Source organism: Entelurus aequoreus, linkage group LG01 (assembly GCF_033978785.1).
Source record: "Entelurus aequoreus isolate RoL-2023_Sb linkage group LG01, RoL_Eaeq_v1.1, whole genome shotgun sequence".
NCBI lineage: Eukaryota > Metazoa > Chordata > Actinopteri > Syngnathiformes > Syngnathidae > Entelurus > Entelurus aequoreus.
Genome location: NC_084731.1, coordinates 55,368,334 through 55,383,499, shown reverse-complemented (window position 1 = coordinate 55,383,499; position 15,166 = coordinate 55,368,334). Strand labels below are relative to the sequence as shown.

The 15,166-nt window shown below is 38.1% G+C and overlaps 1 protein-coding gene across 10 annotated transcripts in view; it reads left to right on the top strand.

The window, feature by feature from the left end:
- ppfia4 (PTPRF interacting protein alpha 4) overlaps positions 1–15,166 on the top strand; it is a 322,419-nt gene that overhangs the window by 220,635 nt on the left and 86,618 nt on the right. For all 10 annotated transcript variants that reach the window (XM_062054768.1, XM_062054777.1, XM_062054770.1 and 7 more), the window contains 2 exons: positions 12,149–12,250; positions 13,672–13,836. In XM_062054768.1, coding sequence (XP_061910752.1) covers positions 12,149–12,250; positions 13,672–13,836 — 267 coding nt within the window. The remainder of the gene's footprint in view (positions 1–12,148; positions 12,251–13,671; positions 13,837–15,166) is intronic.

Here is a 15,166-nt window from a genome sequence, read left to right as displayed (position 1 = left end):
CTTGTTGATGTCTCAAGAAGGGTAGAAATACAACACACACACACACACACACACACACACACATCAATTATTGTATTTTTTACCTTCTTGAGACCTTCGAAAAATGCTTACCTCTTTAGGCCCACCCTTTCTAGACATATAAAGATTTTTATTTACAACATTAATAATATAAACAAACTATGCAAATATAAAATAGGTAAGCTTTTAGTTAATTTTATTTGTTGTTTTTTTTGTAATTGGATTTTAATCTTCATTATAGGGTTGTACGGTGTACCGGTATTAGTATAATAGCGCAATACTAATTAATCATATTCGGTACTATACCGCCTCTGAAAAGTACCGTTTTTTTAATTAATTTTTTGTCTGTAATTGTTTTTTAATCTTCATTATTTACTTCAAGTTATTACAGTATGTCTCTATATACTTTTTTTTTTTTTAATTAATTTTGGCCAAAGGGGGCGCACTTCAATTTCTTACACACACTTGTTATTCCATATGTTGGCCAGAGGGGGAGCACTTTTAATACCGACACACAGTCAATTTGAAAAAATCCCTCCTTTTTGGGCCATCCTAATTTTGATAGATTTCACCACCAGGGCTGCAAATGAGACATTCTCTATTAGGTGCAATGTTTTTAAGTATTGGGACCATGATTTATGTCCTAACTTGTTCACACCTCCTCATATGGAAGGTACTTTTCCTTGTTGATGTCTCAAGAAGGGTGGTAGAAATACAAGAACATACACACACACAGTTATAAGCACTTTGATGAATTTATACTTTTTGTGTGCGATTGAAGCTTTTATTTTATCTAACTGTACTCCAATCTCCCTCCCTCTCTTAGCCCACACACACACACACACACACACACACACACACACACACACACACACACACACACACACACACACACACACACACACACACACACACACACACACACACACACACACACAGTATTTTTTGTTCATCCTTTAATCCCAAACTGCTTAAGGAAGCGAAAGGGAGCAATCGCTTCCCAATGTCTGGGCTCAGCAGTGTTCCCTCACCGCTTGCTATCTCGCAACGCGCTCGGCGGCGGAGAAGCCGCTTCCTGCTGACGCTTAGAACCTTCCTGGCGCTCTGCGTGATATACCCTCTGACAGACGTTGACGTCCCCCTCGTCAGCTTGTTGAGAAGTAGAGGAAATATCCTTCAAAGCTGACATGGTTGGGGGGGAGCGTTGATACGGCGTGGTGCCCACAATGATGCCTGTTTGGAGGGAAAACCCTCCTGAGAAATTAAACGGAAATGTTTATTTGCCGAGACAGCGATGCGTCATTTTGTGTGTGACTCCCAACAAAATGAGAGTGGGTGTGACGCGGAAGGCTTCCAAAAGGCGGGGGATGAAGTGGAGAGTCAGTGGCCCGTCGAGCCCTTTTTGCCGTGATTGAAAGAGATGTTGAGCGCCAACATCTGTTGGTGGATTTGGGCTGAGCTGCTGTCTGTCCGTGCGCCCCCGTGGAATATGGCAAAGTCAATCTAGCTGACCTGTTTTCGCCCCCACTCGGCTGTACATGTAGCTTGATATGGAGGGTCAGAAATCTATGAAACGTTAAGCGTGGCCTTTTGAGAGAGAAAGAGACTTATTCTAGGGTTAGACGGGTATTACCGTATTTTACGGACCATAGGGCGCATCGGATTATAAAATGCACTGCCGATGAATGGTCTATTTTCGATCTTTGTTCATATAAAGGCACAACGGATTTTTTTTTTTTTCTAAATGTAAAACACTTCCTTGTGGTCTACATAACATGTAATGGTGGTTCTTTGGTCAAAATGTTGCATAGATGATGTTTTACAGATCATCTTCAAGCTGCTTTCTGACAGTCGCTTCAGGATGCTCCGTTTTGGGGGCGGTCTTATTTACGTGGCTCACTTTCGGCAGCGTCGTCTCCCCGTCATCTTTGTTGTAGCGTGCAAGGACGGGAGTGGAAGAAGTGTCAAAAGATGGAGCTAACTGTTTTAATGACATTCAGACTTTACTTCAATAAATAACGGAGCAGCATCTCCTCATCCGTGGCTCACTTGTGCAACAACACCGGAAATGTGTCCCGTGAAAAACCATCCGACCGGAACTCTCTAAAGTTCCTTGGGTGAATAATAAAAACTCACTAGACCGGTATGTTTTAGCGCTTTCATGGCGAGTTTACTGACAGATATAAGTAAGAACTTTACACTACTTTATATTAGAAATGGCAACAGCCGAGGATGAATGTCCCATAACAAGAAGATATAGAAAAAGAAGACGCTTATGGACTACAAAGGCAGACGCGTGAACATTTTCAGGACTTATGCAGATCCCAAATACAGATCAGCAGGTACCAGAAGGTAAGAAAAGTTGCTTTTGCATAATATTGCAAAACAAAATGCCAGATAATATGTCCTACCTTATACACATACCATAATAATACTGGTATGTTGAAGCACAGTACAATCCATGAAGCGGTGCAGCTTCATAGTTTACCAAAGTCCTACTAAAACATTTTGATAGATTTTTGAGCCCTGTGTGTAATGTTTTATATTTTCAATGGAACATATAACATTTTGGTGTTGTTTACTTGCACTGTAAAAAAAAAATCATATTTGTATGGTTAATTTACTCTAAATTTCTACTGTAATTTTTCTATTTTTTTTAAACAGTTTATAAAACTGTAGAATTGAAGACATTATCTGTAAATAAACAATCCGCCTGTTATTTTAAGTAATATGCCAGTAATGACAAACTATATATATTTCTATTTTTTTTACAGAAAAATACCAAATTAATTATACATAGCATTTTCTGTTTTCTTAAATTACTTTCAAATTCATGTAAAATTACAGTAATTATCTTTCATTAAATATGTAGCTTGTTATATAAAAGTCTATGTCCGTACTAAAAATCTAACACAGGGGTGTCAAACTCAAATACAGAGTGGGCCAAAATTTAAAACTGAACAAAGCCGCGGGCCAAGGTTGAACAAATTAACCTTAAAGTTAAAGTTAAAGTACCAATGATTGTCACACACACACAAGGTGTGGTGAAATTTGTCCTCTGCATTTGACCCATCCCCTTGATCACCCCCTGGGAGGTGAGGGGAGCAGTGGGCAGCAGCGGTGCCGCGCCCGGGAATAATTTTTGGTGATTTAACTCCCAATTCCAACCCTTGATGCTGAGTGCCAAGCAGGGAGGTAATGGGTCCCATTTTTATAGTCTTTGGTATGACTCAGCCGGGGTTTGAACTCACAACCTACCGATCTCAGGGCGGACACTCTAACCACTTTAACGTCCTCTACGAGCTATTGTCACGTCCGCTTTTCATCCATTCTAACATCGTTCAGACCCAGTCACAAGATATGTGCGACTTCTGTACGCACACACGAGCGAATGCAACGCATACTTCATCAACAGCGATACAGGTTACACCGAGGGTGCCAGTATAAAAAAACTTTAACACTGTTAGAAATATACGCCACACTGTGAATCCACACCAAACAAGAATGACAAACACATTTCGGGAGAACATCCGCACCGTAACACAACATAAACACAACAGAATAAATACCCAGAATCCTTTGCGGCACTAACTCTTCCGGGACGCTACAAAATACACCCCCGCTACCACCATACCTCCCCCCCCACCCCCACCCCCACACATACACCTTGTAGCGTCCCGGAAGAGTTAGTGCTGCAAGGGTTCTGGTTTGGTGTGGATTCACAGTGTGGCGTATATTTCTAACAGTGTTAAAGTTTTTTTATTCGGCTACCCTCAGTGTAACCTGTATCGCTGTTGATGAAGTATGCGTTGCATTCTAATATGTGTGCGTGCAGAAGCCGCACATGTTATGTGGCTGGCTGGCTGGCTGGCGGTATTTTTCTGCAGAACTGTTTGCATCGTCACTTTATTAAAGGTGGTTGATCTTAACAATTCAGAAAAAATCTGTAAAATAACTATATTTTTCCGAAAAAGGTTTTATGAAAATTTCTGTAAATATAATGTTTTTGATCATTATTTGGTTTACAATGTTTTACTTTAATTTTATGGTTTTCGTTTGGCAGCCGTAGCTGCCAGTAGATGACCGTTTTTTTACCGTGTGAGTTATATTGCAGTCTACACATATCTCTTATGTATGACTGCCATCATATTGCAGTCTACACATATCTCTTATGTGTGACTGCCATCTACTGGTCACACTTATAATTTCATCATGTACCAAATAAAATAGCTTTGAGGTCGGTAAGTAAGCAAAACCAGAATTATTCCGTACATTAGGCGCACCGGGTTATAAGGCGGTTAATGTATACAGTTTTTTCCGGACTATAGAGCGCACCAACACACAAGCCGCATCCACCAAATGTTCGAAGAATTTTTTCCCCCCCCATATATTAGCCGCACTGACAAGACGCAGATATATACGTTGTGAAATGACAACAAATATTTGGTAAATGTTTATTTACATACTTCAATTTTTTCCAAACGGTGTCTGTAACACGGCAGTAAACAAAACAGAAGTCATCATCATGGACCCAGTAACTGCGCAAGCCAGCTCTGCAATCAGCTCTGCAATCAGCTAAACAGACTCAATAACTCCACGGTGACGCTTTGGTGATTGTACGAAACTGAAACAATACAAAAAGAATGCCATTGTAAGTTAAAGGCCTACTGAAATGAAATTTTCTTATTTAAACGGGGATCGCAGATCCATTCTATGTGTCATACTTGATCATTTTGCGATATTCCCATATTTTTACTGAAAGGATTTAGTAGAGAACATCGACAATAAAGTTCACAACTTTTGGTCGCTGATAAAAGAAGCCTTGCCTGTACCGGAAGTAGCGTGACGTCACAGGTTGAAGGGCTCCTCACATTTCCCCATTGTTTACACCAGCAGCGAGAGCGATTCTGACCGAGAAAGCGACGATTATCCCATTAATTTGAGCAAGGATGAAAGATTCGTGGATGAGGAACGTGAGAGTGAAGGACTAGAGTGCAGTGCAGGACTTTCTTTTTTGGCTCTGACCGTAACTTAGGTACAAGGTCTCATTGGATTTCACACTTTCTCCTTTTTCTATTGTGGATCACGGATTTGTATTTTAAACCACCTCGGATACTATATCCTCTTGAAAATGAGAGTCGAGAACGCGAAATGGACATTCACAGTGACTTTTATCTCCACGACAATACATCGGCGAAGCACTTTAGCTACGGAGCTAACGTGATAGCATCGTGCTTAACTGCAGATAGAAACAAAAGAAATAAGCCCCTGACTGGAAGGATAGACAGAAGATCAACAATACTATTAAACCCTGGACCTGTAACTACACGGTTAATGCTTTCCAGCCTGGCGAAGCTTAACAATGCTGTTGCTAACGACGCCATTGAAGCTAACTTAGCTACGGGACCTCACAGAGCTATGCTAAAAACATTAGCTATCCACCTACGCCAGCCCTCATCTGCTCATCAACACCCGTGCTCACCTGCGTTCCAGCGATCGACGGCGCGACGAAGGACTTCACCCGATCATCGATGCGGTCGGCGGCTAGCGTCGGATAGCGCGTCTGGTTGTGTTGCTGCAGCCAGCCGCTAATACACCTATCCCACCTACATCTTTCTTCTTTGCAGTCTCCATTGTTCATTAAACAAATTGCAAAAGATTCACCAACACAGATGTCCAGAATACTGTGGACTTTTGCGATGAAAACAGAGCTGTTTGTATTGGGATACAATGTGTCCCAATACTTCCGCTTCAACCATTGACGTCACGCGCAAACGTCATCATACATAGACGTTTTCAACCGGAAGTTTCGCGGGAAATTTAAAATTGCACTTTATAAGTTAACCCGGCCGTATTGGCATGTGTTGCAATGTTAAGATTTCATCATTGATGTATAAACTATCAGACTGCGTGGTCGGTAGTAGTGGGTTTCAGTAGGCCTTTAATGCCATTGTAAGTTAATAATAGTAACACAGACACTTGTTAGCATATTAGCTAATGACGCTAGCTTCATTACATTACGATAGCACGTACAAATATGCATGGAAACACTCCGAAAGACATCACACATGGGACGCTTGAGGAAGTAAGAATTGTTTTAGTTATATTGTAAAACTTAGCGCGTCAGGTATGACAAAAGATGCTATATTTTGGGGGTCTTGAAAATTAAATTTCAAAATCGGCTCCTTTTATAATGACAAAAAATGTGCCCCTCCTACCAGTACATATACGTATCGACACGAAAACCGCTGTAGATGTCTATCATGAGGGGACGCACGAAAAAGTCTCAATAACCCATACCTGAAAATGAACAGGAAGTCGGCCATCTCATATTTTCAACTTCCTTATCTCATAATTTTGACTTTTTATCTCATAAATTCTCCTTTTTATCTCATAATTATGACTTTTTTTAATCTTGTAATTATGACTTTTTTATCTGATAATTATGACCTTCATACCTCATATAATTTCACATTTGTATGTCATAATTTTGCCTTTTTATCTCATAATTTTGCCTTTTTATCTCATTATTATTACTTTTTAAATCTTATAATTATAACTTTATCTCATAATTGTGACTTTTTTTAATTTTATAATTATGACTTTTTTTTATCTCATAATTATGACTTTTTTAAATCTCATAATTATGACCTTCTTCTCTCATATTATTTCGATTTGTTACATCATAATCTTAACTTTTTATCTCATAATTTCGCATTTTTATCTCATATTTATGACTTTTAATAAATCTCATAATAACTTTCATCTCATAATTATGACCGTCTTATCTCATATCATTTTAATTTTTTATGTCGGAATTTTAACTTTTTAATCTCACAATTATGATTTTTTTAATCTTATAATCATGATTTTTTTTTCAATCTCATAATTATGACCTTATCTGATAATTATGACTTTCTTATCATTTCAAATGTTAAGGTCATAATTTTGACTTTTTATCTCGTAATTTCGCCTTTTCATGTCATAGTTATGACTTTTTTTCTCATAATTATGTACTTATCTGATAATTATGACCTTATCTCATATCATTTTGCCTTTTTATCTCATAAATATACCTTTTTTTTTTTAGCTCATAACAATGACCTTATCTCATATCATTTTCAATTCATATGTCATAATTTTGACTTTCTAACTCATAATTTCGACTTTTTATCGTATAATTTCGACTTTTTATCTCATACCAAGAACTTATTATAATTAAGACTTTCTTGTCTCATAATTATGACTTTTTGTCTCATAATTATGATGTACCATTCAGGTATTTTATTTTTTAGTGTCAAAAAGGGGCTTCCATAAAAAGGTGATAATCAGTGAGTCTAAAAAAACAGACTTATCATATGACCTGTCAAAAAAGAGCATTATTTATAGTATTATATATTTACTTTCAGTCCTGTTACTGTGTATGTGCCGCAGGCATGAAGCAAACTTGCTTATCATTGAACTGTGCTGCCACTCACCCCAACAGAGACCACTTGTTAGCTTAATAAAATATCCCAAAATGCATCTTCATTCTGGGTCTGGTGAATGCAACCTCTGCAGATGAGGCTATAGGGGCTCTCTATTTTGCCCACAAATCCCACTAAATAATTATCCAACCCGCAAACAATACTCTATTTACATCTCGTGACCTGAACATTAACCAAATATTAATAATGTTGTTATTATAAGCGCTAACGCAGACAAGCTATTTTTAGCATTGATTACGGAGAGCGAGCTGTAGTTTATGCTGCACTGGACTCAAGGAGAGACTTTAATGTCATTATAAAATGAAACTGAAGATGGGAGTAATGCATCATACTGTATATGCATGCAAACTGCTGTAAAGCTGTAAAGAAGAAGTTTGGTGTGCTGCTTCTGCTACCACTGCGTCTCATTCGGTTATAAATCATGCCTCTCACCTGGGTAGTTGGAGGATTTAGCCATGACACTAGAAGCTGTTCATCTGTGACATTCAGTTTATACCCGGATATGGAGACTAACACACAACCAAAGACAGCAACTTTTTTAACACTTCATGTGGATTCAAATTAATTCTTCATCTGAACGGGAAGATGTGGACTTCCTATCAGTCGTCATCGCAGTGAGAGCAGACATTGTACAGTAATCTATCGTTTTATGATGTTTGTAGTTTGTATTTCTTGTTTAGCACTGAGCAATACCGCTACATGATGCTTAGTGTTTCACTGAAGCTGGATCTGTTTAGCAGAGTTTCTAAAACTTGTAGCTCACTCTTCTTATATTCGGGATAAAAACTATATGGTTCTGAACCATCATTTCTCCCAAAGTAGTCGTTATTGGCTCTCACAAAGTCTGCTTGATTAGCATTGTTGTTGATGGGGAAGGGATCTGTAATAATAATAATAATAATGGATTAGATTTTATATCGCGCTTTTCTATTGTTAGATACTCAAAGCGCTCACAGAGAAGTGGGAACCCATTATTCATTCACACCTGGTGGTGGTAAGCTACATTTGTAGCCACAGCTGCCCTGGGGTAGACTGACGGAAGCGAGGCTGCCAGTTTGCGCCTACGGCCCCTCTGACCCCCACCTATCATTCATTCATCATTCATTCACCAGTGTGAGCGGCACCGGGGGCAAGGGTGAAGTGTCCTGCCTAAGGACACAACGGCAGTGATTTTGGATGTCAAGAGGCGGAGCGAACCTGCAACCCTCAGGTTTCTGGCACGGCCGCTCTACCCACTACGCCATACCGCCCCTAATCTGTGGTTCCTCCTCTATGTCACGGATCATGTGACTGGCTTCCTCCTTATCTCACAAATGGCTTGGTAATCTCCGTGAGATTGATACTATTTTGATCATATCTATTTACTCGCAAACTTTATAAGTCTTTAGGTGTCATAAATCAGATATATATGATAATAGCTTCAATATAGAGGTAACTTATTTTTCCACTCTACTGCTACTTTAAAGGTGAAGAATGATTGCATTTTTAATATGCAATAATTTCAGTTTTAAAAATAAATGTATTTGTTAATTATTTATGTATTTTGCCCACAATGACAACAACATGTTTGGACTTTATATTGTTTAGTGCACAGTCAGGAGTGTTTTATTTTTGCGGTTTTCTTACTCGTTAAACTGCACTGTAAAAAGTGGCCGTAAAAACTACGGCAAGCAATTGTTAAATAGCAACAGTAAAATCAAAAATAGTAAATGCGGTGTATTCCTGCTAAATTCCAGCTAAATGACTACGGCTATAAAAAAGGTAGAAAACACATGACTTTACTGTGAAAATAATGAAACATTTGTACAATGCTTTTGCAAATACTGTAATGTCACAAGCATCCAAATACTCAAAGTTATTTTGTCTAAATCAGGGATGTCAAACATGCGGCCCGAGGGCCTGAACAGGTTCAACCCGGCCCGCGAGATGAGTTTGAGCTGTATTTTTGAAATTGGAGAAACTGCTGTTCTAAATGTGTCCACTGTATGTCGCAACAGTAATTCTGTTAGGCAAGCAAATAGTTTATACCGGGGCGAGCAACTATACCAAGCAAGAGGTCCACGGTAAAACGGGGCTGTGACTCCTCCTCATCGACTCAACGTAAAACAAACAGGAGTAAAATAAACAATTAGGTAACTCCATTTCAAATGCTGCATGAGACACTGCACATTGATATAGTCTGTGGAAATTATTGTCTTCTCTGCAAATGTAAAGAAAGCCAACATTGTGTGATTTATTGCAATACTGTCAGTCTTTTTGGTTTTTATTGTTGGTTTGTTGAAATTGTTCACACATTGCACAGCTTTTATTTTTTGTCAATACACAGTGATGCCTAGAAAGCAGGAAGTAAGTCAACCATATTGAATAGTTTCTACCTCAGTTTGTTGAGTTAGCACAGGATTCATATGTGGAAATAACAAACAAGTTTTTATTTATGCTTTATTTTGTTTTTTGTTCAATCCCAGATGGGCTGTGACTTACAGTTTAACTACTTTGTAGATACACTGACACAAAGTCTAAGTTCATTGTGTTCTTCATGACACACTACGGCCAATTTAGTGTTGCCAATCAACCTATCCCCAGGTGTATGTCTTTGGAGGTGGGAGGAAGCCGGATTGTACATTTAAATTTACAGCAGTTTTAGGGGTTTGTGTTAAAGAATTAGCCTAGTTAACGTTTGGCTAACCTTGTATTTTTGTGGCAAGTGGTATCAGACGTGTTATGTCTATGTACTTCATTGCAAACTGCATGGAAATGAAGCACAATGTGTGTTTAAGTGTGTTGGAACCGCTTGCAAGCAGCTATTTAACAGATACGGAGCATTTAAGGCTAATTTTTGATAGCTCACTTGAAGGAACATGTGGCAGAAGGCCATGTTGTGAGTTGCCCAAAAGGTTGTACAAATACTTTCAAGTTAAAATCCTCATGTGCCGCTCACATGTCTCGGAAACACGGGCATTTTGCAGATCCCAGGTAGGGTGGTGCAGTGGTTAACACTTGTGCCTATCAGTGAGAATGTCCTGGGTTTGATTCCCGGGCCAAGGGGTCTTTTTGTGTGGCGTTTGCATGTTTTCCCCGTGACTGCGTGGATTCTCTCCGGGTACTCAAAGACATGCACCTGGGGATAGGCTGATTGGCAACACAAACATTGGCCCTAATTTGTTTTACGGTGAATTCCTGACGACAGCTGCCAAAAAGTTATTTTTGTAAACAGATTAACAATATGTCAGTTTTTTTCATAGTAATTTACCATAAATAACTGTAAAATTAACAGATTCAACATTAACATACTGTAATGTCCTAAACATGGTGACTGTATTTTGTATGGTAAATTCCTGGCAACCACAGCTGCTGGTATTTTAACGTAAATTGTGCAGATTGTTTTTTGGTCAAGTGGGTTGGAGAAAACTGCAAAACCTGCACACATTGTCACGTTAAATTTGAACAGTGTTACATATTATATGTTGAGATTTTATCGTGTCTTATGCTTCCACAAATGTATCAAACTTTGTCACCTTTTGCATATATGAGCAAACGAGGGTTGTAAAAAATCGAAAATATTGTGCATTAAGATATTTGGTTTGTTTTGTATTAAAACTTTGTGATGTCTTTTGTATTTGTGGTTGTAACTCTCTGGTGATCAAAGCTCGTTTAATACACATGACACTAAATTTGACCTTTAGAGGGCGATAACGCTACACCTTAGGTTTAATTGTGTTGAGCCACATCCGTTGTGTGCAATATTTGCTCTGGCTTTTGTTTAATTTTTATATCCGGAAAAATCTGTAGTTTATTATGTGAATGTATGAACACTAAACCTTCTGTTTCATTTATGTGAGTTACACAATGGACATTATAGTTAGTAATGTTTATATGTTCAGTCTTACTAACCGAAATGAAGGAAGAAGTGTAAAGAAATAAAACAGAGGAAGGAGAACAATTCAATTTAAGGAACAAAGGCCTTATTTTATTCTGTCAAATGAGTGATTGCATTGTGTTCAAAATATTACTCCCTACTTGTTAAATAGTATGTTTTGGGGGGGGGGGGGTTGGCATCGTTTGGCTAGAAAAGAAAAAATATATATTATTTTGACACTTATGTCAGACAATAGAAGTATAATGTGTGCAAATATGATGTAATGGATGAGAAGGTCTGATGCTGGATGTCAATTAGAAATAAAGAAGGAACATGAATCCTTAACAAAACTTCTGGAGCTTCTGTTTCTTCTTGCTGTTAACTATCTGTCTATCTACACACGCTGGAAACGAGTAGCGAAGGCAGAATAATAAAATGATTGACAGCGCAGTGTGAGAGCCGATGTGGTTCAAAGGAATATAATCTTTCTGATGAAACATCCAAATTTTTAGCCCTGCTATATGTCATCGATTCAAATTGACACACACTAGCAAGTTTCATTTGGGGAAGTCACACTTGACTGTACAGAATGTGCGCCTGACTTCCTGCTGATAAAGTCTCCTCCAAATATGAAACGACTTCCCTCGGTGCCGCACACTCCCCCGCCGCATCCATGTACTCACATGTTTGTACCCTGATGCTGCCGACTCCTCAAGATGAAAGCCCAGCATATTGATGGTGATACAATATTAACCTCTGTATGTGTGTATGTGTGTGTGTTGTGTAGGAGTTTGCCACTCTTACCAAGGAGCTGAACATATGTCGAGAGCAGCTGCTGGAGAAAGAGGAGGAAATATCGGAGCTGAAAGCTGAAAGGAACAACACCAGGGTACGTGTGTGTGTGTGTACACGTTACAGTGCATACTCCGCTGATAAAGACATGTTCTTCAAAAATGTGGCTTTATTGTACGTCACTGTGTGTGTGTGTGTGTGTGAGTGTGTGTGTTTTTAGTTATTATAATTTATTGTACGTCACTGTGTGTGTGTTTTTATTTATTATATTTTATTGTACGTCACTGTGTGTGTTTTTATCTATTATATTTTATTGTACGTCACCGTGTGTGTGTGTTTTTATTCATCATATTTTATTGTACGTCACTGTGTGTGTGTGTGTGTGTGTTTATTTATTATATTTTATTGTACGTCACTGTGTGTGTGTTTTTATTTATTATATTTATATAATATTTTAATTATTTATTATATTATCTTATATTCAGTTATTTATTTATTATATTTATTCATTTAGTTATTATATTTATTCATTTATTTATTATATTTATTATGTTTTATTGTATGTCACTGTGTGTGTGTATTTTTATTTATTATATTTTATTGTGCTTCACTGGGTGTTTTTATTTATTATATTTTATTGTACGTCTCTGTGTTTTTATTTATTCTATTTTATTGTTTGTCACTGTGTGTGTGTGTTTTTATTTATTATATTTTATTGTATGTCACTGTGTGTGTGTTTTTATTTATTATACTTATATCATATTATATTTATTTATTATGTGATATTATATTAAGTTAAATGGTAAATGGTAAATGGGTTATACCTGTGTAGCGCTTTTCTACCATCGAGGTACTCAAAGCGCTTTGACACTATTTCCACATTCACCCATTCACACACTCATTCACACACTGATGGCGGGAGCTGCCATGCAAGGCACTAACCACGACCCATCAGGAGCAAGGGTGAAGTGTCTTGCTCAAGGACACAACGGTCGTGACGAGGTTGGTAGAAGGTGGGGTTTGAACCAGGAACATGTCCACTCTACCAACAGCGCCACGCCGTCCCCTATTTATTCATTTGCGTGTGTGTTTTTATTTATTATATTTTATTGTACGTCACTGTGTGTGTTTTTATGTATTATATTTTATTGTACGTCAGTGTGTGTTTTTATTTATTATATTTTATTGTACGTCACTGTGTGTGTTTTTATTTATTATATTTTATTGTATGTCACTTTGTGTGTTTTTATTCATCATATTTTATTGTACATCACTGTGTGTGTTTATTATTTAGTATATTTTATTGTACATCACTGTGTGTGTGTTTTTATTTATTATATTTACATTATATTTTATTTTAATTTTTTTCATTTATTATATTTATTTATTCATTATATTTATATATTATATTTATTATATTTTATTGTACGTCACTGTGTTTTTCTCCACTCAATACAGCATGTGTTCATTGATTCTGTATGTTATGTATACTATGTGTGTGTGCGTGTGTGTGTGTAGCTGCTGCTGGAGCACCTGGAGTGTTTGGTGTCTCGTCACGAACGCAGTCTCAGGATGACAGTTGTGAAAAGGCAGGCCCCGCCACCATCTGGAGTCTCCAGCGAGGTGGAGGTCCTCAAAGCCCTCAAGTCACTGTTTGAACATCACAAGGCTCTGGATGAAAAGGTAAAACCTTCAACATTATGCATTACAGAATATACCAGAAACCACTCAGTGGCCCTTCTGCAGCTACCTCTTTCAGTCTGGCAAGCAGTAGTTTCTGCAATTTGCAGTGTGCACTCTGGTAATGAAGAAGCAGCGCAATTCCTCTAATATGAAGCCACACAAAAACAAAAGACAGTGACCTACGTTTGTGTCACCTCGCAGGTCATGTATTTGTGCTCTAAACGGGAACTGCACTTTTTTTGGAATTTTCGTTCACAATCATTATGAGAGACAAGAAGACGTGTCTTGTTTTACGATTTTAAAAATGATTTAAAAAAACGCTTGGTAGATGCTAATAATGCATGTCACCATATAATGTAGTAACAGACACCTTCAGAACAACATGTAATATAATCAATATTTACCTTATTTGGTCATTGTAACAGACAACAAAGACGACAATTTTTGGACAAATGAGGATTCAAAACCTTATACTTTTGAAGCTGAATATACTGAGGATGAACTGCTGCTTCTAGAAGCAAGCATGAAGGAAAGGTGAGACGTTGGAGCAGACAGAAGCCGAGAGAGTGAGATAAAAGTGATTTTGACGGTGTAAATGGGGAGCTTGGAGACAAGCTATTTTGACATAAATGGAGTGCTTACCCAAATAAACCGGAAATAACGTCCCCGGGCAGCTGGACCAGACGTACAACTGTCCATTGAGTGAGTCATACGCTGTCTGGCTAATAAAATAATACTTTACAGATACTGTAATATGATTGTTCATGTTTTTCAGTCAGTACAGATTGGTGTGTTATCGTAGTGCTGTGCATTACAAACTGAAACGCATTTTGTGCTGATGTAGAAGCTAGCTTATCTCTTGCCGTAGTTAGCTTTTACGGCTAATACCGTAGCACGCCGATGTGTTACTACGCAAGAAAAAGAGTTCCTCACTGTTCACTCTTACAATAACAATGTCACTACAGTTTGGTTATTATACAGGTTGCAGAACGTAAATGAAGTATTGTTGACGGTTTTTGAATGCATTTTTAAAGTGACTTAGAGGTAGAATTGATTGCTCCCATTAGCTGCATTGCTAACCACATAGAACAAGCCGATTTTTACGTTAGAAAGCAAAAATAACAAAAAACTTTTGTCTTCTTGTTTCTCATAAGGATTGTGAACAATAGGCAAAATTCCCCCAAAAAGTGCAGTTCCACTTTAAATATCTGTGTGTGTGTGTGTGTGTGTGTGTGTGTGTGTGTGTGTGTGTGTGTGTGTGTGTGTGTGTGTGTGTGTGTGTGTGCGTGCGTGCGTGCGTGCGTGCGTGCGTGCGTGCGTGCGTGCGTGC